Source organism: Siphateles boraxobius, unplaced genomic scaffold, assembly GCF_051911475.1.
Source record: "Siphateles boraxobius isolate OS27281-9 unplaced genomic scaffold, OSU_SipBor_1 5, whole genome shotgun sequence".
Lineage (NCBI taxonomy): Eukaryota > Metazoa > Chordata > Actinopteri > Cypriniformes > Leuciscidae > Siphateles > Siphateles boraxobius.
In genome coordinates, this window is record NW_027509141.1 from 31,854,791 (window position 1) to 31,880,987 (window position 26,197).

The window sequence follows — 26,197 nt, forward strand, 5'->3', positions numbered from 1 at the left end:
ATGTTTCTTTTCTTTTCTTTTTTTCTGTTGATTTAAAAAAAATGGTGTTTTTGAGTATGAAACTGTATTGGTGAATGTTTAATACTGTAAAGAGAAGTGGATCACATGACAATGTTTACTAATCAGATGTCTTAATGAATGTTTAATACTGAAAGAGAAGTTTGTCACATGACAATGTTTACTAATTAGATGTCTTAATGAATGTTTAATACTGAAAGAGATGTTGATCACATGACAATGTTAACTAATCAGATGTCTTCATGAATGAAAGTGCACCTGTGGCTGAGATTGTGGAGTTGCTCTCCCTGAGGAAGGCATGGGATGAAACACGTTGGAGAGTTTTTAGATTTATATGTAGCCATCTGATAATGAAGGCTTTTTAATTTTATAGAGTGCCATGGTCATCCTCAAGTTTCTTTGATGGACTACTGAAAAACCCTAGACCATATGACCACCTTGACTGGATAGTTCGCCTTTAGATGCGTTCTCTTCTATTTGACTTTTTTTTATGTTAATGGATTTGTTGTATTCTTAGTATGAAATAAATGTATTTTAAATACATTTTGGACCATGTTTCTTTTTCACTATGGATTTCAATAAGTCTAGTGTTATGTGTCCGACATTGTAGAGAGCGATACATAAAACACAATCACCATTCTGATACATTTTCTTGTAGATGACCCTGTAAATTCTTCTTCTTCTGAATCCTCTTAAGTGTCTGTTTCAATCATATATGACTGAAGTAAACCAATATTTTCGCTTGCCATTGTGTCGCATTTAAGTTGAGAGAGTGTATCAGGTAGTCTGAGCTGGTGTGATTGAGTTGAGCCAGAGCTAATATGCATATCTATAGTTATGTGTACATTAAATTAAGCAAGGGTGTAAAGTTACATTTTAAGGAATGAAGAAACTATTTTGACAGGGGAAAACGTTTAAATATGTCGTTCTGATTATCTAAGATAAGTTTTAAGGGATAAAATAATTGACTGCAGGGGGACTTTAAATTAGTAAACAAATACCTTCATGAGCTGGCCTACATTTTCCATTCATAGTGTAGTTTGGCGCTGCTGCAAGGACATTTATGAATTTAAATTTGTTTATAAGTTTCACCAAAACATAGACCATGATTGGAAAATTATGCATGGAAAAGTGGTCAGTAAGAAGATGTAATGTAGTGTTTGATCTGTTTTGGGTTGTTTCAGAATCTCCTGCTGTAAAAGTATCTCCAGATGTGAGAGAGTTCAGATCAGTGAAGATAATCTGTGAGACACCAGCAGATGTTACAGTGAAACAGTGTAATTTCTACATAAACAGTGAACAGAAGAATACAAAAGTCAGTCCATCATGTGAACTGGAGCTCACTGGTGCTGAAGTGCTCAGATGGGCAGATGTAAAATCACCTGCATCAGTCGACATTTACTGCTTCTACATAAGACATGAGCACGAGATTGATAAACCATCATCTCATTCTCCTGCTGCTACAGTGACGGTTCTAGGTGAGAGATTTCACTGATGTTCTTCTGCATTAGAAACTGTTATTACAATGTTTTTAATAACTCTGGATTATTTCACTTTAGGTTCACTTCAGAAACCTATCATCAGTGTTGGAGACAATGATGTCCAGATCAACATAGCCTGTGAAATACCACTTTCAGTCAGAGCTGATTTCACCTGTAGTCTCTACACTGAGGATGTTCTTCTGCACAGACGCGTCTCTCAGAAGAGACAGTCTGGAGATAATTATTGTATGTTTTATTTAAGCTATAATGAACTCATCACACGACCAGTGAACAGCAGAGAGCTGAGCTGTGATTATTACATCAACACTGAACCTGAGATCAGATCACCGCGCAGTGACACACACACCATCAGAGGTGAGGACTTTTTTACTGTAATCATTTTTTAACATATGAGCACTTTTAATCAGAGACACCTGTAGAATTCTTAAGCCAGTTTGATTCACATAGGTCATTAGAACACGACAGTTTGAGAAATAAACAAATAAAAACCTATGAGAAAAGTTGAATGATACTACTGTCTAGGGCCTTTCTTGACGGATACTATTGATAAAGACCCTTTTCAATAGGCTGTATAATACAACACTGAAAGGTCAAATACACTTAATGTATTGATCGTGTCTATGAAGTCAGAAACAATATATTGAAGCTGATTCTAGCAGTTGTGGGATCCTGTAAGATAGTGAGTCAGTAGACGGTGATCTGTGAAATCTTTCACTGAATAACTTGTGGGTTCTTCTCATACAAACGCTTAACCACAGTGTGACTTCAGCAAGTGAACTATCTTAGTCAGGAAGGAAGAGTCTCTTCAGCTGATCATGTCAGAGAGCTAGACAATATCTGACACATCTAGAGAAAGAAGCTTGTTTCTGCACATCTATGATGGTGAGAGAAGAAACGGCAAGCAATTTATTTAATATTTTAAACGTTTCTCTGCAAGTTCTTATTGGGCCAGTGCCAGTCCCACTTCTTGATTTTTTTTTTAATTAATACACAAATTAATACACTTGTGTTGAAGTTTCAGAAATATGCTCTGGTTAAGCTTATCATATGACATGTTGACATTATGGCTGGATTAATTATGATTATACGTGCAAATAAAGAACCATTGCACAGTGAGTGATTGACAGTCAGTTTAAAACAACTTTTGAAGTTTTGATATTATCATTCAAAAGGGACCATCAAAATAAAGTGTTAGCAATTTTTGTATTTTGTCAAACCAACTAATACCACAAACCATCACAGAAAATAAGTCAAATGCTAATGATGATGTTTGTGCTGTAGTTTTCCCTCCAAAATGATGTCACTTCCTGATGATGTCATTAAAGTAATAGTATTTGATAGTTTTAATAGTTTAAAATGACAAAAGACTAACATGATTAAATTTAAAGACACTGTTTTTTGCTTTCTTTCAATTTTTGCAACTTTCGGAATTCATCTGCTTCTAATCTGAGATCTCTTAATAAATACATTTAAATTTCCTTTGTTTGCTCATTAGGTCTTCCTCAGGCCAAGTTAACAGCATCAGCTTCAGTTATTATGGAAACAGACACAGTTCAGCTGAGCTGTGAGAATACTGAAAATCTGAAGATGGAGATGTGTGTCTTTAACATAAACGGAAGAGAAAGTTTCTCAAAACAGAGCTCATCATGTCAGTTCTCACTCACTGGATCTCAGATCAGTATTTGGTCAGAAGGTCAGAGTTCATCTGTGAGAATAACCTGCTTCTACACTGTGGAGAAGTCACAAGTTCTCGTACCATCTCCTCACTCTGATCCAGTGACAACAACAATCCAGAGTGAGTCTTGAGATATTTATGTATTCATAATCTGTTTAAAAAAGTAATTTCTATAAAAAAAACAAACACTAAAATCCTTTACATATATATCCACTGTTATTTACTGTACTTAAGCTCATTATTCAGCTTTATGAATCTATAATATGGGCTGTTCACTCTTATAATGTTTCTACAGCAGGGTTATTGAAAACAAAATTAGTGTCAGTTTATATACAACTAAATATATAAACTCATTGTTTCATTCTTAAATGTTACAGTGCTGGTTCTTTGGTTCTGTAAATCCTTATTGGATATAAACCAGTACAGGCCAGAATTACATCATACATATAATATGAAAAAAAACAAAAAACAATGAACATTCCAAGTCAAATTTGCCATCCAGCACATCAAAGGAAACCATGTGCAAGTCCTTTAACTCCTCCTCAATGGAAAAATTACTGTGTAGTATTAATATGCTGGCTTTAAAAGTCAAATACAAAAATATATCTGGGCTCCATTTGCTCAACCGAGGCTCAACTCTGCACAGGTAAAGATTCCAGATGAGCAGCATGAAAGTACTTTACTTCAATTAGATTTACTTAAGCTCATTATTTAGCTTTATGAGTTTATGGGTTATTCACTCTTGTAATGTTTCTCTGTACAGCAGGATTATAGAAAGCAAAAATAGTGTCAGTTTACAGTATACAACTATAATCAACTTATTGTCTTATTTGGTTCAGTAATGTCCTCATTGGATATAAACATGTACAAGACCTGAACATTTTACATGGTATGAAAAAATTGGTAAACTGTCTTTACAGTTTCAACATCCGCTACCACTGCACATGTGACAACAACCATGAAAACCAGTGAGTAATTGACTCCTCTAAAATCAAAAAGAAATTATTCTTATCACACCATGAATTACGTGATAATTGGTAAATTTTCAGCTGATTAGTTACTAATAACACTGTGTGGTTATTCTGAATTAAAGAGGAATAGAAAAATGTCAAAAGTGATTCCCCTTGCAATATAGGCTACAGTAAGTTATTTTTATATTTGTAGAGTTAAATTCACACTGGATTAGTATTATCTGGGGACCTTGTGTGATTTTGAAATTACCCACCCACATCTGAATTTCGTGTGGCGCATTTGCACGGGATAAGCGAAGCCATGTTATTTTACTCGAATTTACTGACTTATCTCCCGGAACTGATGTCAATAGGCTATTGTTTGGACATCTCTTTTTATAGGTCTAGCTGTAGCCTATGATATGTCATAAACAGAATAATGTTCTTTACAGAATGCAGCTGTAGGCCTATGTCATCCAACTCCATCTAATAATTTTTTTTTCTTCTGATGATTTTTAGCTTTCTTTCTGCAAATAGTATAGTGGTGTATAGTAGGTATAGCGATATGACCCAGCACCCAAAATACTATCAAAACACTCCAGCGCAGATTCCATTCTTCGCGAAATATGGATAAAAAGGGGCACAGTAAACAAAAACCATGAAAAAATTATATACGACCCCGTCAAATCACAGAGATGCCGATTCGCACGGGACTATTATATCATGGGACCTCTGTGTTCGGCGAAATATGGTAACGTTGTCAGTGAGGGCCAGAAAGAACGATAGGATTCAAGTGCAATGAACAACTGTTTATTCACAAAAGAATAGAAGTAGTAGGTTCAGATGGAAGTCTCAGTCTCTATAGGGCACTGGCAACGCAGGGACGCAGATGGGCAGACTCCAGGCATCCAGGCAGGAACAAAGGCGATCCGGGCAACGATCAGACAGGAGAACTGGATAGGAGACACAGGTAAGTCCAGAGAGCCTCGACAACGATCTGCCAAAGACAGGACAAACTCACACACAATAGAGATTGCTAATGTGACGTCATCGTGACGTATTGCCAGTGGTGAACGCAAAGCATTTTGGGAATCCGCGGCACAAACAGAAGGCGCCAGATTTGATTGCATGGAGGGAAGAACGCAGTGTTCAAGATGCCGTCTACCTGCTGTGTTATAAATTGCAATAGTCCTTCTTGCACAGTTTTGAAAACGAACGCTAAGAGTTGTTTTAAGGACATGTTTGTGTATGCTCGTAGACACTCACTCTGAAGCGGTCAGAGGCGATTCTAAAAGATTCAAAAAGTCGAGACAGGACCTATCCTAAAAATTCTACCCACCACTCTAACTTAGTTCATCCAAAACAAACTAGAAAATAGACTCAAAGTGCTAAATACCTGAATTATCCTTTAAGAACAGATCAATATATTTGTTTTCCTTAATTTTAATGAACCCTAACTTTATTCTCATCTGAATGGTAAATAATTGATTTTCGTATAAAATTATTCTACCATTAAAAACACATTTGATTTTTTAGATCAATGTACATAGAATATGTAACTGCTCTGAAGAAAATAAATGAAAACCAATGCGATATGATTAATGTCCAAAAGATGTAACCCACAGACTGTTTTGAAATGGGGTTGGATAAATATGTTGCTTTTAAAACTGTGTGTGTTTGGTTGGGTGACAGTTGTAGGTTACAGTTTGACAAGAGTTTAGAGTGTGACAAAAGCACAATGTTGTGTTTTATTGCGAGTGTAAGTTACACAAATATAAGTAAACACTTTACAGTTTGAATGATAACCTCTATGAACAAAATGACGGAGTATGTTTTTTTATGTTTCCAACTTCCACTGTTCGACCGCGCCTCTCTCTCTCTCTATCTCTCTCTCTCTCACACACACACACACACACACACACACACACACACACACACACACACACACACACACACACACACAGTTCGATCGCGTCTCTCTTGACATGAATTCTGACTGCATGCAGATAGATGAGAGAGAGCGAGGAGTGTGGTACTTAAAACATTACATTTGAACGGACGACAGTTTTCTGGTATGGTCAGACAACGTTCCCTTTCGAGAGGTCTCTCCTATTGCGTAATGCTTACGCTATGGGAAAACTCCTTTTCTCGAGAAATATTGAAGTCTTTATGTAAAACGCATTGCAGCTGCAGAGCATACAGCAATGAGCGAGGCAGCTCGGTCATTGGCTGTGCTGCGGCAACTTGCACGAACCAATGACGGGGCGACTCTGAACCCGCTTCCAATGAGCGTGCTTCGCGTCCACGCGCGTCAGAGCCCGCCAAGATGGGCGTGGCCAAGGGCTATATATTGGGCGCCCCGTCGTCTGAGTTCTTTAGATTTAATCTCCTTCAGCAAAGAACCTTCTCTTCGCTGATCCTCCGGATTTATTGGAGTCTTTCGCCGCCGCCGCCGTCGACAAGCCTACAGCAGGACTGCTTCGAGGACGCCGGCGCCTTCAGCCGCCTTCGATCGCCCTTCTGCTAAGCCATCCGGCGCGCATCATCACCATATCCTTTTCAAAGCTTTCAGTGTTCGCCCCCGCGACACTTTTTCTAAAAGAGCAATTTTTCAAGGCGTCAAATGCCTTCCTGCGCTTCGTGTCGAGGCCCTCTTCAAGACGGGGATCGTCACATCATTTGCGCCCGCTGCCTGGGACCGGACCACGCAGAGGCTGCCCTTACTCGAGGCGGATGTCCCGAGTGTGACGCCCTGGGCCTCACCCAGCTGCGCGCTCGCTTCGCGGTTTTCACCCCGAAAGAGCCCACCTCTTCCGTGCTGCCATCTCCTCTGGTCGAGCCGCGAAAGAAAAAACGCCGCTCACAGAGGCTGCCGGAGCATGCGGTTTGCAGTGATGTCACGCCGGGCCAATCCCCGCGTGCTTCACCGCCACCCGAAGACTCCCCGCCGCCAGTCCAGTTCACACAGGCGGACTAGCACCCCTCCAGCGGAGCGATGGGGCTCGTCTCGTTTGGCGCATCAGCGCTTCACTCTATGGCTGTCCTCCAGGTGTTTCAAGCCAAACTTCTCCGCAGTATGGACGAGTCTGGACCCGAGCCTGAGGCATTTAAGGACCTACGCAGCGCCACTGACATAGCGCTGCGAGCCACAAAAGCCACCGCCCAATCCATCGGCCGTGCTATGGCTAACCTGACTGTCCTTGAGCGCCATCTGTGGCTGACGCTAACAGATATGAAGGATGCAGATAAGGCGTCTTTCCTCGACGCGCCTATCTCCCAAGACGGCCTGTTTGGACCAGCGGTGAAGGAGTTCGCCGAGCGCTTCACCGAAGCCCGTAAGGACTCACAGGCTATGCGTCACTTCCTGCCCAAGCGATCTAGCTCATCGCAGAGCCGCCAACGTCCGCCTCAACAGCAGCGAGCTAAGACGGCGCCCCCCGTTTCTCAGCCCAAACCTGAAACGGATTTTCGACGCCGCGAGCGCTCTGCCAACAGGAAGCAACCGCCCGAGCGACGGGGACCTCGGCCCAGGATTGTGCTGAACCCAGAGCCTCGTAAGTCCTCCTAGCTACAGGGAGGAAAAGGGAGAGCGCGTGTCTCGCGAGAGCCGGACCGCTCTCTCCAAAACGTCTAAAGCATTACCCAGTCCCCTTACAGGCGGCTGGAAATGTCTATACAGCAGCCAATGTGCCAGCAACACAGCTCGCCCACCTGCCAACAAACGCCGTTTTTACGGCACAGGCAGAGCTATTTTCTGCCTGTGTCATTAAAGGGTCACGTGTCCACACCAAAGTGCGCATTCCCACATATCAAAACTGTCAACGCAGTGCCAAATGTTTTCCCAGCTCAGGCTGGACGCCCCATAAATGTAGATTGTGTGCCAACTGTTACGTATGCACCACTACACACAAGCACTGTTCCCACAGTTATAAACACTTCCCCAGTAAAAGCGGGAAGTTGTATAAGAGTAGCGCGTGTGCCCGCTGTTATGCACGCACCCCAACTCACAAACACTGTTTATATGGCCAAAAACCTCCCGCCACGAGCGGGAAGTTTTATGAAAGTGGCGCGCGTGCCTACCACAGTCTATGCACCCCCACCCATAAACACTATACACGCAGTGTTAAACATTTCCTCACTCACTCTGTGAGCATTACAGCGAGCGTGCCTGTAATCTCACACGCACCCCTGCACTCGGCATTCAGCAGAGCTGCTCAGCGCGCGTCCGCGCCGCTGAGAGCTGTAAGCTCGGTGTTAACACAGAACGATTCGCTGGTGGGAGCCATACGTCACTGCGACACGCCCCCGGCCAACATTCAGCCCATATCTGTGCGAGCGAAAGCTTGGCAAAATATCCCCGACATGCCGAAATGGGTTTTGAACATAATAAAACACGGTTACTCGCTTCAATTCGCTCGCAGACCGCCCCGCTTCACAGCGGTGGTAGAGACGAAAGTGAGAAAAGATGTTTCACATGTTCTACGCACCGAGATGCTCAAACTGATAGAGAAAGGCGCTATAGAAACAGTCCCCCCCTCTATGAGCGAGGCAGGTTTTTACAGCCGCTATTTTCTCGTTCCGAAAAAGGACGGCGGTCTCCGCCCCATTCTAGATCTCAGACATCTGAACAAAGCTTTAATGATTCGTTCGTTCAGAATGATAACTACCAAGCATATCCTCGCGCAAGTTCGCCCGAGGGATTGGTTTCTGTCAGTGGATCTGAAAGACGCTTACTTTCACATTCCAATAGCACCTCATCACAGGCCATTTCTGAGATTCGCTTTCGAGGGACAGTCATACCAGTACACAGTACTACCATTCGGCCTGTCACTGGCACCCCGTACATTTACGAAATGTATGGATGCAGCACTTTCCCCCCTGAGACAGCGGGGAGTGCGAATACTGAATTATCTCGACGATTGGCTAATACTAGCACAATCAGAGAGCCAGTTAGTGACACACAGGTCTTGGATTATCAGTCATCTAGAGTGCCTAGGTCTAAAAATCAATTTTTCAAAGAGCATGCTATCCCCCAGCCAGAATATTTCTTTCCTGGGAATAGTGCTAGACTCAGTGCAGATGACGGCGCGCCTCTCATCAGAGCGCGCGCTCACTATCCGGCGCCTTGCAACATCGTTCAGAGCGGGCGCGCGCGCCCCCGTCAAGCGGTTTCAGAGGATGCTCGGTCTCATGGCCTCAGCATCAGCTGTACTCCAGCTAGGATTGTTGCACATGCGTCCTCTCCAACGCTGGCTCAAAAGCCGTGTCCCCACCCACGCGTGGCGCTCGGGCCACTTTTTAATCAGAGCAAATCACGGCTGCATAAAAGCCCTGACGCCCTGGAAAGCTGTCGACTGGTATCAGTCCGGCGTGAGTTTGGGTGTAAACACAAGGAGAAAGATGATCACGACAGATGCCTCCAAAATAGGTTGGGGGGCCCTTTACGAGGGCAGGCCTGTCTCCGGCTTGTGGTCAAACCCGGTGAAGCGCCTACATATAAACTGTCTGGAATTGAAAGCGGTCGCTTTGGCTCTCAGAGCCCTGCTCCCGTACCTGAGGGACGAGCACGTCCTAGTCCGAACGGACAACATGACGGTAGTCTCGCATATAAATCGTCAGGGTGGACTCAGATCGAGCTCCCTGCACTCGATGGCCAGGGAGCTCCTCCTATGGTCCCAGCGCAACCTGCGCTCGCTGAGAGTAGCGCATGTGCCAGGTGTTCTGAACCAGGGAGCGGACATGCTGTCCAGAGACAAAGTTCTCCCAGGAGAATGGTCTCTCCACCCCCTGACGATTCAGTGGTTATGGCAAACCTTTGGCAGAGCAGAGGTCGACCTCTTTGCCTCCAAGGAAAATACGCACTGCCCTCTCTTCTTTTCAAAGAGCACGGACGCGCTCGCCCAAGTCTGGCCGAGCCGCCCGCTGTATGCCTTCCCTCCGGTTGCGATGCTACCTCAGGTCATCAGTCGGATCAGGGAGGAGAAATGTGCAGTGCTCCTGGTAGCCCCACTCTGGAAAAACCAGACGTGGTTTCCAGAACTGATGCAGATGATACAATCTGCCCCATGGCCGATTCCACTGAGGCTAGATCTCCTCAGGCAGGCCAACGGGACGATCCTCCATCCCCGCCCCGATCTGTGGGCCCTCCATGCGTGGCCCCTCAACGGATTCCCGGGAACCTCCCCAGTGGAGTGTTGAGAACCATCACTGAGGCGCGAGCGCCCTCTACGAGGCGCTTATATGCCCAGAAATGGAAGGTGTTCAGTGACTGGTGCAAGTCCAGGAACCTGAATCCTGAGACATGCGAAGTACAGAGTGTGCTCGTTTTCTTACAAGAGCTATTGGAGGCAGGCCGCACCCCCTCCACGCTCAAAGTATATGTGGCTGCCATAGCGGCATCACATGAACCGGTCGAAGGACGCACACTAGGGAAAAACTACCTAGTTGTTCGTTTCCTGAGGGGCGCCAGGAGGATAAATCCCCCACGCCCCCCCTCGGTGCCGATTTGGGACCTGGCCACGATCCTGGACGCACTTAAGCGTGCCCCGTTCGAACCCCTCCGAACTGTGCACCTTAAACAGCTCTCGCTCAAAACTGCTCTCTTGCTGGCTCTCGCCTCGGTCAAGAGAGTGGGCGACCTGCACGCGCTGTCATCAAGCGCTACCTGCCTGGAGTTTGGACCTAACGACAACAGGGTTGTCCTCAGGCCAAGACACGGGTATATTCCTAAAGTGCTCTCTACTCCCTCCAGAGCACAGGTGATATCTTTGGCCGCGCTATCGTCCCCAGCAGACGAAAGTGACGCTAATTTACTCTGCCCGGTCAGGGCACTCAGAGTATATTTGGAACGTTCTGCCCTGTTCAGACAGACAGAGCAGTTGTTCGTATGCTTTGGCGGCCGCACTAAGGGTCTGGCTGTGTCAAAGCAAAGAATATCGCGCTGGATAGTTGATGCTATAGCGCTGGCTTATGAAGCCAAGGGCCTTCAGTGCCCCTTGGGCATCAGAGCTCACTCTACGAGAGGCATGGCCTCCTCGTGGGCGTGGTCGAGTGGGATACCCATTCAAGATATTTGTGCGGCTGCAGGTCCCCTCATTGCACTCTAACATACTGTCGGTCTAACTATGCATAGGCTGGGGTGTGTACATGCTGAGCATTGTCTCCTCCCTCATAGAATCAAATCTTTGCATCTAATGTGGAGGATTTTTCATACATGACAGTACATAAAAATGTGCTTGTGTGTGTCTTTGGACGCCCTTTGGGCCGTTCCACGTTGTCCCTTTATAAAGCCCGCCTTCGGCTGGCTCGTTGGATAATTACTTCGCTCAAAAGCTCAGGCACCGGCCTCCGGCTTAATAGAAGCGAAGTCAGCACGCACGGCGTTTTACATGGCGTTTTACATGGCGTTCCCATAGCGTAAGCATTACGCAATAGGAGAGACCTCTCGAAAGGGAACGACTCGGTTACTAACGTAACCTCGGTTCCCTGAGAGGAGGGAACGAGTATTGCGTAATCTGCCGTGCTTGTGCTTGGTCAATTTGCTTCAGTCGATTGAACCTAAAGAACTCAGACGACGGGGCGCCCAATATATAGCCCTTGGCCACGCCCATCTTGGCGTGAGTGAGTGAGTGAGGCATCTTGTGTGTATTGTGATCGGCAGCTCGCCTACTGCCTACATCATCCATGATGCGCCATTTGAGGAGCACTCATCCTGCCATTTTGCAGGGTGCAGAGGATGGCATTCCCCCTGTACCTAGGCCTGCTACTGACACTGCTGGGCCATCTAAGCAAGGTATGCATAGATGTATCCATCACTATCAACATCATCACCATCACCATCACCAGGGCATTTTATGGGAACTTTTTGATACTCGTATCCATCAAACCCAGATGATACACAATGCTACAGCTGATGCCACAGTGGAAGTGAAAAAATACATCAACGATGCGTATTTGCCCAGAACTCATGATCCACTAATTTACTTGAAAGAGAGAGCAGTAATCTTTCCTCATTTGTATGTCCTAGCTAAAAAATATCTTTGCATGCCAGCAACAAGTGTCCCTTGTGAGAGGATTTTTTCAAAGGCTGTAATTATCTGTAAAAAGAAATTATCTGTAAAAAAAGAAGTAGGCGAAGTCCTTCCACAGCAGAAAAATTAATATTTTTGAATAAAAATATGTAAAAAAGTGAGACATTGTGGCTTGGTTTATTTTATTAATATTCATTTTGCAGGACCAAAATAACATTATGCACAGGGAGGAGCCTATAGGTTACAAGATTCACATATTAGAAAAGTACAATAATAAAAAAATAAAAAAATTTCATGGCTCGTCAAGGTTGTTTCAGATCAACACCTGCAAGTGACCACTAGGTGTCACCATTGAGACGGGTGTCGGATTGATTCGAAGCCTCGAAACAATATGGACCATTACTGTCTATGCCATTTGGTTCAACTGTTTCATTGCTTCACGAAGCCTCGATCTGCCCATCACTAGCCAGCCCATGTAAACGGGCCAAACATACCCATAATTCTTTGCGTTCTGGTGACGTTGCCGCCCAGTTGGTCACATGTCTTAGCGATCTCTATAAAAATAGGGTGCCGTGATGAGAAACAGCTGACGCTGATCCGCTCATCAGCCGCAATCATGAGCCACGCCTACCAATACACACACAACCATACTCATAGCTCGAGGGCGAGACAGTGAATCCATGAACCGTGACAAACGTTAGGTCATTTGCGTGTGAATTTTTACTTAACAAATTACAGACATGGCCGATTCGCTCGGATAAGATCACAAACAACCTCCGCAATTATTACAAATAACTAGGGGTCACCAGGTAATACTAATCCAATGTGAATAGTGCTTTACTGTCTAATGGCTCGTTTCCACTGAGCGGTACGGTACGGTACAGTTCGGTACGGTACGCAATTATTTGCGTTTCCACTGTCAAAAGTTGTGAATGGTACCAAAAAGCCGAACCGTACCGTACCACTTTTTGGGTACCCTTCCGTTGGGGTACCTAGCACAGTGGAACGGTACTAAAGGGTGGAGCTAGACTCACTGCAGAACGCTGATTGGTTGACAGAGTATCGTCACTTGCGCGAGCTACAAGGGGAATGACAACAAAAGCAGCGCCATTTTTTTAATATACAGTTGGAATATAATAGTATGGTTATTCTTTCACGAAATGTAGTTTTAAGAGTTTTTCAGACGAGAATGTAGTTGTTTAAAGCTCAAATCTGTGGTTTATTTATAATGTTTTATGATAATTTGATCCATTCCAGGCGATCACCGGGCGCTCGGCGCTCATGTTCCCCGCCTGGAACAGCCTTTCCTCGGCTAGTCGTTCTGACGTTTGCCGCTGACTCTGTAGTGGTAATTCGTCTTGTGTATATCTAACGGGTGATCTTTGGTCTCGTGAATCGATAATTCGTTCCCTGGCCAATCGTTTTGGCTGAGGGTTAAGTGAAGTTTCATATATTTAGGCTATTTAACTTTTCCGTTGTAACGTTAATGTTAGACCAGCGCTGAATTTGTATATTTGACTGAATTTTTTGCTTTATCTCTTATTGTATAGCTTCTTGTAACGTTACCTTTTACTTGTTGTGTTTTATATTTCGTTTTGTTATAAATAGGCTAACGTTAAACATGCAGTAAATAATATAATCAGGTCTATACATTGCCTGAACCACATTTGTTTGCCTATAATGTTTAAAATGTATTTAAATGAAAACGAAAAGGGACAGAGTGGTGTTTTATAATATATTTCGTTTTATTGTTGCCTAAAATGTACATGCAGAGCTGAGTGACGCTTTCAAGAACGCGCTGTTCCATTTGGAGAATTACCGGACTCGCGTCCTCGGGAGTCATTCTGCTGAGAACTTTGCGTACTTGTTATTGAGAAATGCCTAATGTCGGCGCTTGTCTTCTTGTGACAAACATGCCGAGAAGCAAGGACAAGATCTGCTGTATGCCATCCATTAGTGTTTACTTTGTCGCTTTCTTCTTCGCGCGAAAATGACGTTGATCGCTTCTTTCCTGCAAACACCACGCCTATCAAGTAGGGTATTGTTGGCGGTGGAAACGCTAGCCGGATCATGGTTTACTGACCCGACCCGACCCGAACCGTACTGTACCGTACCGTACTGCTCAGTGGAAACGAGCCACAAGTCAAACCTGCCAAACAGCACAACAAAGGAAACCACAAGCAAGTTCAACCACTCTTCCTGATTGGTAAAATCACTTTATTTTGAATAAAAAAAATTTATCTGGGAATATATATCCATTTAAGCCTGGTCCACACTGTGCGATTTTGAGACAAAATTTGCAAATCCTAAAATAACCCTCTGGTCCTATGCAAAAATCTGAACTGTTTGAACGTTAGTTTGACATGTTCACCGACAGCCGTTGACATGTTCACCGACACCGACAGCCGTTTAAAATTATTAATGACCGTTGCGATCATTGGTTGATGCTATACAACTGTTTTCTTGCGTGCATCCGTTTTTAACGTGTCTTGACTGCCGTACAGTCTGACATTAATTACAACTGAGATCTTACAGTGTGACATGGTTTACAGCGATGATGTTTTCTCAATGTTCAATTGTTTATGAATTGCAGTATTTCCCCAAACATTAAAGTTCAGTAACATTTTGTGTCATTGTTTTTTTTTTAGTTTCCATGGCAACATCTACAGAACCACTGATCAGTACTTGGATGCCAAGTTAGTAAACAAATTACTCAAACGTCACATGACTCAAGATGAGACAGCTGAGCTGGACTCTCTGTAGCATCATAATTTTGTTTGTATTGGTATTTGTTTTAATAGTTACTGCTATAAATTTTAATTTAAAGATTAATGCCGCTCTTTGTTAAGACAATTTTCATTTTAAATACACCCATGATGTATGTTCTCACAAATACACCCATGATGTATGTTCTGACAGCAGTATCAACAGCAGCGTCCACTCAAATTGCTTCACGAATGGACACACAAACATGTGAGTAAAGTTTAGTGTTCAATTAAAACACATTCCTAACATTAAAATTCTTTCAAAGTGTGTTAACCCATATAGCTCATTATTTTGCAATGTATTTTCAGCAGTAATGAATGTTATTTCCACTACTGAAACTCCAACATACACCAGAACTGGTAACTTTTATTAATAGCACTAGAATGCCATATAAGGAAAATTCTTCTTTTTACAGTGACTTCATTAAACACTGTAAAGGCCAATTCACATTGTACTGACTGATGCCAAAAAATGCCATCATTTTTTCGGATCAGTGTGTTACTCCTTTTGGAGTCTGTTGCTGTGACGCTCTGGACGCATCGGTCAGCTCTCGTTTTTGCCTATTTAACATGTTGAATCGGTGTTTGTCAGATCGTGGAATGTCTGATAAGTGAAGTCTTTAATTCTCATCATTTGGTGGAAGGGCATTTTGTACTGCTGCCAGCACTCTCTGGAATTCTATTCCCCAACACATTTGTGAACTTCAATCATTACATGATTTCAAAACCCACCTTCAAACATATATTTTTGCTTTTTGTTTCTCTGATCCCTGACTTTATGATCTGATTCTTGTCATGTTTATCTTTTCAGTTTAATTATGTTACCTATTCAGTTTAACTTCATCTGTATTGTTTCTTTGTCTACTGTCATGTTTATTTGTATCATATTGTAAAGCGACCTTGAGTTTATAGAAAAGCGCTATATAAATAAACTTATTATTATTATAATTTAATCTGGTCATTGTTGGCATTGGTCGGTGTCTTTCTGTGTGGTGTGAATTATCCTTAACACTGCTGTGTAATCATCAAGCTTTGTGATTTAATTTGAGGTCTTTTCTGATGCAGATGCTCCTAATTTTCACACTTCAACAGATCATACTGACTGTCCAAACACACCACACCATCCACAGAACAAAAGTAAAACAAACTATATACATTTTCTCAATCTTTTGTGTATCACTTCAATTGTCAGGTAGACTGACCTATATAAAACAACTAGTGCTGGGCAACGATTTATCGCATCCAAAATAAAAGTTTGTGTTTACATAATATATGTGTGTGTGTGTGAAGTGTACTACTGTGTATAATTATTTTGTATATATAAATACACATATGCATGTATATATTTAAGAAATATATGTTATTTATAAAATATAAATTATATATAAATATAAATGTATAAATATATAAATATATATATATATATATATATATATATATATATATATATATATATATATATACACACACACACAGACACACACACACAGACAGACACACACACTCACACTCACTCACACACACAGTATATACATGCACATATTTCTTAAATATATACATGCATATGTGTGTATTTATATATACAAAATTATTATACACAGTACACACATATATATTATGTAAACACAAACTTTTATTTTGGATGCGATTAATCAGTCCAAAACTAAAAACAACCAAATTAAATTTCACCATTATATAAACATGTATTAAAGTGTTGGTTTTGTTTTGACACAGATTATAGCTTATTGATTATAGGTCTGGTTTCCACTGGTGTTTTGGCTGGACTCATCTGTCTGTGCTGGTTTGCATGTAAGTAAAGTTTTCACATGTATTCATTGTTTGTTCTGTATGTACTGGGTTCCCTTTCAAGGGAACTCAAGCTGCGTTGAGACGCGTTGGGAACGCCCCTGCGTGATTGCGTCATGAAGCACGTGTATAAACTGTCCAACGGTTTGACGAGACGTCATAGGCGGGTGACGTCATCGGTCAGGAAACTATAAAGCACAGCTGAAAACAGCTAGCTTCTGTGCCTTCAGCAACCGCTCTCTGTATACTGTCTCTGTCTATTTGGTGTTGTCTGTCATTGCAAGCACAATATTCACACAAAGATATATATATATATATAAAAATGGCGAGCAAGCAAGAGTTTAAGCGGTTTGTTGTTCCCTGCCCTCGTTTCATCATGAGTGGGGACACATACCAGCTTCGTGTTGCTTGTTTGGGAATGAAGTATGCCCAGTCAGTTCTCGAGGGGGCTGACTGTGAGCATTTCGAGGAGCTGTCCGCGAGGACGCTCCGCTCCCACCAGGCGTTCTTTGAGGAGTTCAGTGCGCGCTCCCCAGGGTGCGGGTCCCATTGCTGCCGAGGCACAGCAGCGACGCACATTTTGGGGTTCGCAAATGGATCTGAAAGCAGGGTTTGAGACGGGCCCAGCCCTATCTCAGCCTTCACCTGCCAGATCCAGTGCCTTATCTCAGGGAGAAGTACGCGCTGCAGTTTCTAATCCCCGGGATGAGGCACCAGTGCTGTGATTATCCAGTTCTGAGGAATTGGATGTCGTCAGCATTGATGCAGGGGATTATGAGAATTCGCCATCTCATACCCCTGTTGATGAGGAGCTTATGGAGCTTGTGACTCGTGCTGTGGCTAAATTAAATATAGATTGGCCAGCCGAGAAACATGATGATTATAAAAAGAAAAGTTTGCTAGATGAAAGATACCTACCATCTAGATCACAGCCTCCTCGTCGGGGTTGCCATTTTTTCCTGACGTCCATACTGAGGTGTCGAGGTTGTGGAAGAAACCAGTCTCATATAGTGTTTTTAATCCTCAAACATCAAATAGCAATGTTATTGGTATTAAAGATGAAGGTTATGTGACGATGCCTCAGGCTGAAGAGACGCTCGTGAGCCATCTCTCTCCCAATTCAGCATCGTCATTAAAAGCCCAGATGTTACCCACCAAGGCACTAAAATCCACATCAGCGCTGGTGGGTAAAGCGTGTTTGGCAGGGGGTCAGGCTGCGGCATGCTTGCATACCATGTCAATTTTGCAGGCATACCAGGCTAATCTGCTTAGGGACATGGATGATTGTGAGGAAGTCAGCGCTGACATGAGAATTGTGGTTCCAGGTTACCAAGAAAAGGTTACCCTGCATCCAAGCAGAGGATGAGCAAGTGGGTAGTCAAGGCTCTCTCACTTGCTTATGAAGCGGCGGGTCAGCCTTCACCTTTGGCTGTCCGAGCCCATTCTACCATGAGTATGGCTGCCTCAAAGGCTTTATTATCGGGGGTTTCCCTTCATGACATTTGTGATGCGGCAGGCTGGTCCTCACCGCATACATTTGTTAGATTTTACAACTTGGATCTAGGCTCCACTCCAGGTTCTAGGGTGCTTGCTTCTTAGTTTGCACAATGATTTCATACAGAACAGGCATTTGTTATTATGGCGTCGTGGGTATGGTGTTCCCACCGCATCTCGACGCAGCTCGAGTTCCCTTGAAAGGGAACGTCTCTGGTTACGCATGTAACCCTGGTTCCCTGAAGAGGGAACGAGATGCTACGTCGCCCTGCAATGCTCCCTGCATGCCTGTGATCAACTTGCTTCGGCCTATGAGAAGCTAGCGCGGTCTGTTTTCAGGCGTGCTTTATAGTTTCCTAGTCGATGACGTCACCCGCCTATGACGTCTCATCACACCATTGGACTGATTATACACCTGCTTCACGACGCAATCACGCAGGGGCGTACCCACCATGCCTCTTCAGGGAACCAGGGTTACATACGTAACCCGAAACGTTTTATGTTGTTCAATATAGAATTTATCATGCAAGCTAAAACTGAACACTTAATGCCCATTGTTTTGTAGGTAAAAAAAGAAGACGACAGTAAGTTTTTTCATGCAATCAACTCAGTAGTCTGAATTATGACAAAGAGCTTGTTCATGAAGATTAAAACTTTTGTTATTTAAAGTGATATGACTATTTATTTAATGCAGACTACTTCTGCATATCATGACATCTTTTTCAGTAGTCTGTGATACAATGACTTATTGTATATTTTTTGTAATCTAGGTAACTATAAGTGTAAATGTTTAGCACCTTATCTGATATATATATGAAAATATGCCATAAAGATCAATATTTGATTCTTAGTAATAAAATGAGACCAACAAGATCAGATGGGCCCAATCAAGGAATTGGTATGGTGAGTATCTGTGCATTTAAAATCACAAGGTAATAAATATATATAATACCATGAGGAGTAAGAATGGCTGAACCTTAACATGGACATGACCTTAATTATTCTATATGTCTTTTAGAGTTCTGGACCTGCAGAGACATATTCTCTGATTACTTCTGTACCAGTCACATCTCGGCCCATCTCTGTAGGTGAGAGAACATCATTCTAAGTAAATGATTTCAGATAATGTGAACCAAGAACGATACATAAATCTGCTAAATCAAAAACACGATATAGTGACCACAGCTTCTCAGAAACTATTACCATTTCCTTTCAAGTCTTCAGCATTATTAGCCACATCTTTCCCTAAAGCTGAAGTCTGCAGCTTTTGGCGCTCTAACGGTTAATAAACAGAACTGCATGTGTCTTGTGGAGGAACATTGTAGCGGTTTATGTCTATGGTGACTATGGTCTGGTCACACAGACTGGGCTACTCTGCAGCGGTACAACCCACACCAGTCTAAAATAGTCTGAATACAAACACTTATTATAGGTGTACCGTAGTGATTCAGGATAAGACAAAAACACGGTTTGGAAAATGGTTTCATGATGTACTTGCTTCTTATATACATTTTGAACACAAAAAAGTAAAGGACTGCAGCTTTAAAGGAACAGTTCACGACAAAATAAAAATAATTTACTCACTTTCCTGCTGTTCCAAACCCATAAGTCTTTCTTTCTTCTGTGGAACACAAAATGAGCTATTTCTGCAGAAACTGTAACGGTAGTCACAGGCCGGAGTGGCCGACCCACCACCACCACCCCTAATAGGTGTGTCCCCTTGAGGAGCAGACCAGTGAAAAGGCAGAACAACAAAGTTAAAAGAATAAAAATCTTTGCTTTATTAGGTCAAGAACAAGAATATTAAGAATCAATCGGCGTATCTTTTCTAGGCTTCAAGTGAGGGGAGGACCAGATAACGTATAATGATTCCTCTTCAGCGAATACTGAGCTCTAGGCAGATGGCCGCTCAGACAGAGCCAGGTAGGTGGCGGGTAACGTATAACGACTCCTCTTCAGTGGATACTGGACTCTGGGCAGATGGCCGCTCAGACAACAGAACTTCACAACGGAACAGCGTGGACCAGGTGGGTTCTCGGACGGCAGAGCTTCACAGTGGAACAGCAAGGGCCAGGTAGGTGACGGGTAACGTATAACTACTCCTCTTCAATGGATACTGGACTCTGAGCAGATGGCCGCTCAGACAACAGAGCTTCGCAACGTAACAGCGTGGACTAGGTGGGTTCTCAAACAGCAGAGCTTCACAGTGGGGCAGCAAGGGCCAGGTAGGTGGCGGGTAACGTATAATGACTCCTCTTCAGGTGATACTGCCCTCTGGGCAGATGGCCGCTCAAACAACAGAGCTTCACAACGGAACAGCGTGGGCCAGGTGGGTTCTCAAACAGCAGAGCTTCACAGTGGAGCAACAAGGGCCAGGTAGGTGACGGGTAACGTATAACGACTCCTCTTCAGTGGATACTGGACTCTGGGCAGGTGGCCGCTCAGACAACAGAGCTTCACAACTGAACAGCGTGGACCAGGTAGATTCTTGGACGGCAGAGCTTCACAGTGGAACAGCAAGGGCCAGGTAGGTGGCGGGTAACGTATAACGACTCCTCTTCAGGGGATACTGAACTCTGGGCAGATGGCCGCTCAAACAACAGAGCTTCACAACGGAACAGCGTGGGCCAGGTGGGTCCTCAAACAGCAGAGCTTCACAGTGGAGCAGCAAGGGCCAGGTAGGTGGCGGGTAACGTATAATGACTCCTCTTCAGTGGATACTGGACTCTGGGCAGATGGCCGCTCAGACAACAGAGCTTCACAACGGAACAGCGTGGACCAGGTGGGTTCTCGGACGGCAGAGCTTCACAGTGGAACAGCGTGGGCCAGGTGGGTCCTCAAACAGCAGAGCTTCACAGTGGAGCAGCAAGGGCCAGGTAGGTGGCGGGTAACGTATAATGACTCCTCTTCAGTGGATACTGGACTCTGGGCAGATGGCCGCTCAGACAACAGAGCTTCACAACGGAACAGCGTGGACCAGGTGGGTTCTCGGACGGCAGAGCTTCACAGTGGAACAGCAAGGGCCAGGTAGGCGACGGGTAACTTATAACGACTCCTCTTCAGGGCATACTGGACTCTGGGGAGATGACCGCTCAAACAACAGAGCTTCACAACGGAACAGCGTGGGCCAGGTGGGTTCTCAAACAGCAGAGCTTCGATATTAGTCTTCTGATGGAGAACACATCAGAGTCACTTATCAGTATACAACACAATCGAATTGGTCGATCTCACCAGTGTGGTCTAGACGGTGTCGGCCTCCTCAGGACTTTCTGTCGACTCCATTACTTTGCCCCAGAAAGCAGAAGGGACTGGAAATTCTCTCTGTATAACACCTCTTCGATAGACATGGAGTCATTTAAACAACATAGTTCAACGGCCCAGGCATGGAAGAAAGTAGTCAGCTGTGATTTGGAGTGGAAAGCAGAAACCACAAATCCACACTCACGCAAATTCACCAGAACACTACAAGAACTCACTTGTGCTCACTTCCACATGGGACTGCAAAATTGAACAGACGCACGGTGCACCCCAAGGCATTCCCCTCACCGTCCAGCTGACATTTCCTCCCCGATGGATCGAATAAGCAGGGGCTGTACACGAGTCAGTTTAACACTGTTGTTCACTGGCATCAAAGAAATCAGAAAGACGTTTTGGTTAATTCCCAGCTTTCAGACACATGACTCAGCCTCCACAGTAGAAACTGTAAATCTTTACCTTCTCTTTAGAATTAAAGATGGTACTTAACTGTCCAAGGTTGCCACAGTAATAATCAGAAGTCAATCGGAGGAAGAGTCGAAGCTCAGCCAAACTCAGAGCGCGTTTTCCACAATCCTCATTATTCATTCAAAGAATATATAACTCTTCACCCACTTGAATTGATAGGAGTCTTCACAATCTCTGCCCCACTGCCTGTATCCCTCCGAGTCCACCACAACACTGTTCTCTCATTCAGAATGGCTTTTATAACGCTCTCTCCTAATACGTGTCCCAATCACGGATCGTAATCCCACTCGCCGCCACCTGACGCGAGTTTTCTCATCAAACCTCGCCCGCCGCCATGATCTTCTCATAAGGAACCGGAACCGTTCTGGTGTTCAGCCGTCATTGTCCCCCAGGGGAACATATCCCCAAAAAGAAAAGTTCCGCCAAGATGCTTGTCAACCCCGTGACAGTAACATTTTCAAAAACTTGCCCTTTGAAATCCGTTTCCAAAGTTTTCAGGCCCCCAAAACATCATAAATGAATGGCCAAAATGCATGTAAACTGCACCTTAATGTGCTCCAAAAACCTGTGTAGTCCAATTTAGTCACTTGTTTGCAACTGCCTTATTTCAAGACAAGAAAAAAGCTTTAAAATGTTAAAAAATCCTAAAGGGGTTTTACAATATATATTATGTCATATAAATAAAGTGTGAAAAAATCTTGTATTAACCAAAAACCCATAAAAAAAAACCCATTGATTTTCATTTACGGGTTTTGGCAACAAAAATACACAACCCCTGCAGCACTGTGTAGCTCTCACAGCTATTTTGTAACTGAACTCAATAATTCAATAATGGTGCATCATGTTTGGTATCAAGACATGTGTTTGCAGTCACTGACGTCAAAGCGTGATGTATCTTCACACACCACGTATGAATCTTTAGGAGAAGCAATTTGACATTTGTCCTCTTGTTTTGGATGGTTTTCTATTGACTCTGTTTGACCCTTTTCATCATGCTGTTCTTCCAAAAGTCTCAAACACCCATCAGGACAGCACACCAGATCCCACAGCAACTTACTCTTCCATTATGTCTGAAAATTCAATTTGCCAGCCCTCAGGTAATACAATAATTTCTTTCATTTAAGTGGTCATATCATGAGGAATCAAACCTACTAATACTAGTACTAAACCTTCAATGCAAACACACTGTGGTTTCCCAACTCAAAACTGCCTCTAGTCCAAAAACAGCATTTTTGATGCTCACATATAAGCATTGAGGAAGTGAGACAAATATTAAATTCATCACAACACTGTTGCACAGAATGAGTCAGAGAAGAGATGATTCTGCTGTGCAAAGTGTCAAAGCTTTAAATACATTAAAGCTTTATGACAAAGAGCTTGTTCATGAAGGTCAACATGTGATAGAAGTGATATGACATTTCTGCATTGCATTACAGGTGTTTTGGTCAATAAACAACAGAAAGAGGGAAATACAAAGGAAAATGAGGTATGTGTAAACACAGTCACACCACAAACACACAAACGAATGAGACGTCCATCATGTACAGAATGCCAAGACATTTATCCTGTGTGTCTTTCCTATCTTTCTGTTTTATTCCTTAAGAATGTTTACCACCTGTACTGCACGATCCCTGACAAACCAGTTCATTCAAAGGCAGGAGATCAAGACTACAGTTTGGTGAACCACTGATGAGCCTCTGTTGTTTCAGTATATCAATTATTATGTATCTTTACTTGCAGAAAAAAATGGTGCTTACTTTCGTTTTTCTGTGTTTAGTGTGGAACCACTTATAATATTGAACCTAAAGGGTTAGTTCACCCAAAAATTTAAATTCTGTCAGTAATTACTCACCCTCATGTTTGTCCAACCCCGTAAGACCTTCGTTCATCTTCGGAACACGAATTAAGATATTTTGATTAAATCTGAGAGCTGGATCACTCCTCCATAGGCTTCTTAAGGGATTGAAACTTGCCAGCCCCGAAAAGTTATTAAAGACATCGTTAAAATAGTCCAAGTGACTACAGTGGCTCAATCTTAAGTTTATCAAACGACAAGAATACTTTTTGTGCGCAAAAACAAACAAAAATAACGACTTTATATTCATTTCCTTCTCTGTGGGCCTCTAGTCAGTTAACGTAGTGTGATAGCGTAGTGCTACGTCACACGTAGGCTCACTATTGGCCGACGCTGGTCATGTGTGTGATGCGTGTGACGTATAACAACAGAAGCTTAAGCTATTATACTAGTGAACTGACTCGAGGCCCACAGAGAAGGAAATGAATAGTTGAAATAAAGTCGTTATTTTTGTTTGTTTTTGCGCACAAAAAGTATTCTTGTTGCTTGATAAACTTAAGATTGAGCCATTGTAGTCACTTGGACTATTTTAACAATGTCTTAACTTTTCGGGGAACAAGTTTCAATCCCTTAAGTAGCCTATGGAGGAATGATCCAGCTCTCAGATTTAATCAAAAATATCTTAATTCGTGTTCCGAAGATGAAAGTCTTACGGGGTTGGAACAACATGGGGGTGAGTAATTACTGACAGAATTTTCATTTTTGGGTGAACTATCCCTTTAAAATATTAAAACATATTTATCAAATTTATTTTTAACCATCCCTCTGTCTGAAATTAGACAGTTTTAATAGGCGGCTACTTTAAGCCTTATCAGTAAACTTTCACCGTTAGCTAAAGTCATTCCATTGAAAAAATAATCAACAGCTATTGCTTTGAAAACACAATCCATATAAAACTGTCTTTTACAGATGAAATTGTTTACTTACAGTTTGGGATGTAGCTGCTGTCATATCCAATCCAGCGTCATCAATCTTTTTTTACAGTCGATGCACACAGTTTAAAGTTCATAATTCAACAAAAGTTTTAGTGCGAACTCTCAATTATACCGTGCCTTCGTTTAAAAAACGCAGTAAAAAGCTCTGAACAAACATATAATTCTTCGACCTGATCCAGGACGCCAATAAAAATAAACCATCCACTTGTTCCTTTGGAAGGTGTCCTTCTGAAGTCTGTAGCTACAGAAACGAAAATGCTGTTTAAACAGTCTAACCAAAGTTCTTTTACTCGTCCTTGTCAGTAGCGCATGGATACATCTTAAATTTAAAGGGTATCTGTATTCTGTATATTGTAACCTATCTATATACAGCGTGAGTTATTATAAATGGCTTATTTGCTTTTGACACGACGCAACGTTTGTGTCTGGTTAAGACGAGTGTCACCAGTGGGCGGGGCCTATGGTCCGATGATGTAAACCGAATCTTGCAGTCCCACAATATCCTAATTAAACGTTTTTGGAGCTTGATTAAATAAATGCTTTGTTTATACCGAGGACTTTTTAGGCTATGAAACTTGCAGGATGTTTTCATGACACAAAGACCGTTTATATGTCAAAAGATCAAATTTGATGTAATCTTGTCATGTCATCTTGACCCTTTAACTGTAAAATACTGTCAAATTGATGGGTTTTGGAAGTAAAAACAATGAATTATCATATATTATCATGAATTATATGTATTTATGGTGAAAAACAGTAAAAGTACAAGTCCCTGTGTGACATCTCTTACGATTAGACTGGGCCTGGGCTATATTTTATATAGATTTGTTTATTATTTTTGCTTTGAATAATGTACATTTAAAATGTTTTGTTACATTTTAAGTTATTTAGTTAATGTTTATTGCATTGTTTTAGTGTATTTGTGTGTATGACCCTGTGCAAATATGAGTACTGGCTGAATTTTATGGACAGGTCACTCTGATTCATCATGTGACTTTCTGTTTTACCTGTACTATCATAGTGGTTATCAATACATTTATCATTACAAAATAAAAGCTTATTTTGGTCATTCAAGCCAATTGCTATACTAACATTATACCATTAATTGAATATACATTTAAATGTTTTACAAAATACAGGGACCAATATGCTATACTGTAAACAAATACTCTCACAGTATTAGTTTAAGTGAATTTCTGGCAACCATGCTGCTGCCTTTTACCATGAAATTAAGTTTTCTGAAAAAGCAATGATATCAATGTTGTCAGATTTTATTGCTTTCATGAGTTGCTGGACCCCTAAGAGAAATGAGAGATCTCTTATTATAACCCAAAGATTACAAATAGTGCATTCAGAGAATTTAAATAAATTATAGAAAACTGATGGAAAATATGTTTTTATTTACATAACATGGCTTTCCTTTAATGTAAAGGGATTAGGCAAT

The 26,197-nt window shown here is 42.6% G+C and overlaps 2 protein-coding genes across 4 annotated transcripts in view; both read left to right on the forward strand.

Annotated features, from left to right (window-relative positions):
- The window catches only part of LOC143711405 (uncharacterized), a 111,104-nt gene that overhangs the window by 68,753 nt on the left and 16,154 nt on the right, over positions 1-26,197 (forward strand). Inside the window, exons 11-14 of the mRNA XM_077202850.1 lie at positions 1,193-1,496; positions 1,578-1,874; positions 3,016-3,315; positions 4,116-4,163. Of these exons, the coding sequence (XP_077058965.1) occupies positions 1,193-1,496; positions 1,578-1,874; positions 3,016-3,315; positions 4,116-4,163 (949 nt within the window). The remainder of the gene's footprint in view (positions 1-1,192; positions 1,497-1,577; positions 1,875-3,015; positions 3,316-4,115; positions 4,164-26,197) is intronic.
- Positions 14,861-24,253, forward strand: LOC143711848 (uncharacterized). Of its 3 annotated transcripts, none has more exons than XM_077203916.1 (11): positions 14,861-14,871; positions 15,095-15,148; positions 15,250-15,300; positions 16,033-16,077; positions 16,675-16,749; positions 18,806-18,824; positions 19,092-19,143; positions 19,259-19,328; positions 22,974-23,060; positions 23,400-23,449; positions 23,567-24,253. In XM_077203916.1, exons 1-11 carry the CDS (start codon positions 14,865-14,867, stop codon positions 23,651-23,653), a joined length of 597 nt encoding a protein of 198 aa, XP_077060031.1. In that variant the 5' UTR covers positions 14,861-14,864; the 3' UTR covers positions 23,654-24,253. The 3 variants fall into 3 exon arrangements, with proteins under 3 accessions (XP_077060031.1, XP_077060032.1, XP_077060033.1); XM_077203917.1 differs by having other exon boundaries at positions 15,253-15,300; XM_077203918.1 differs by lacking the exons at positions 14,861-14,871; positions 16,033-16,077 and having other exon boundaries at positions 15,253-15,300.

Excerpts from the sequence above, each read along its gene's own strand:
- LOC143711848 (XM_077203916.1), top strand. Across the intron at positions 19,144-19,258 it reads CCAATCAAGGAATTGGTATG|AGTTCTGGACCTGCAGAGAC; the intron begins GTGAGTATCTGT and ends TATGTCTTTTAG. Across the intron at positions 23,061-23,399 it reads TTCAATTTGCCAGCCCTCAG|GTGTTTTGGTCAATAAACAA; the intron begins GTAATACAATAA and ends ATTGCATTACAG.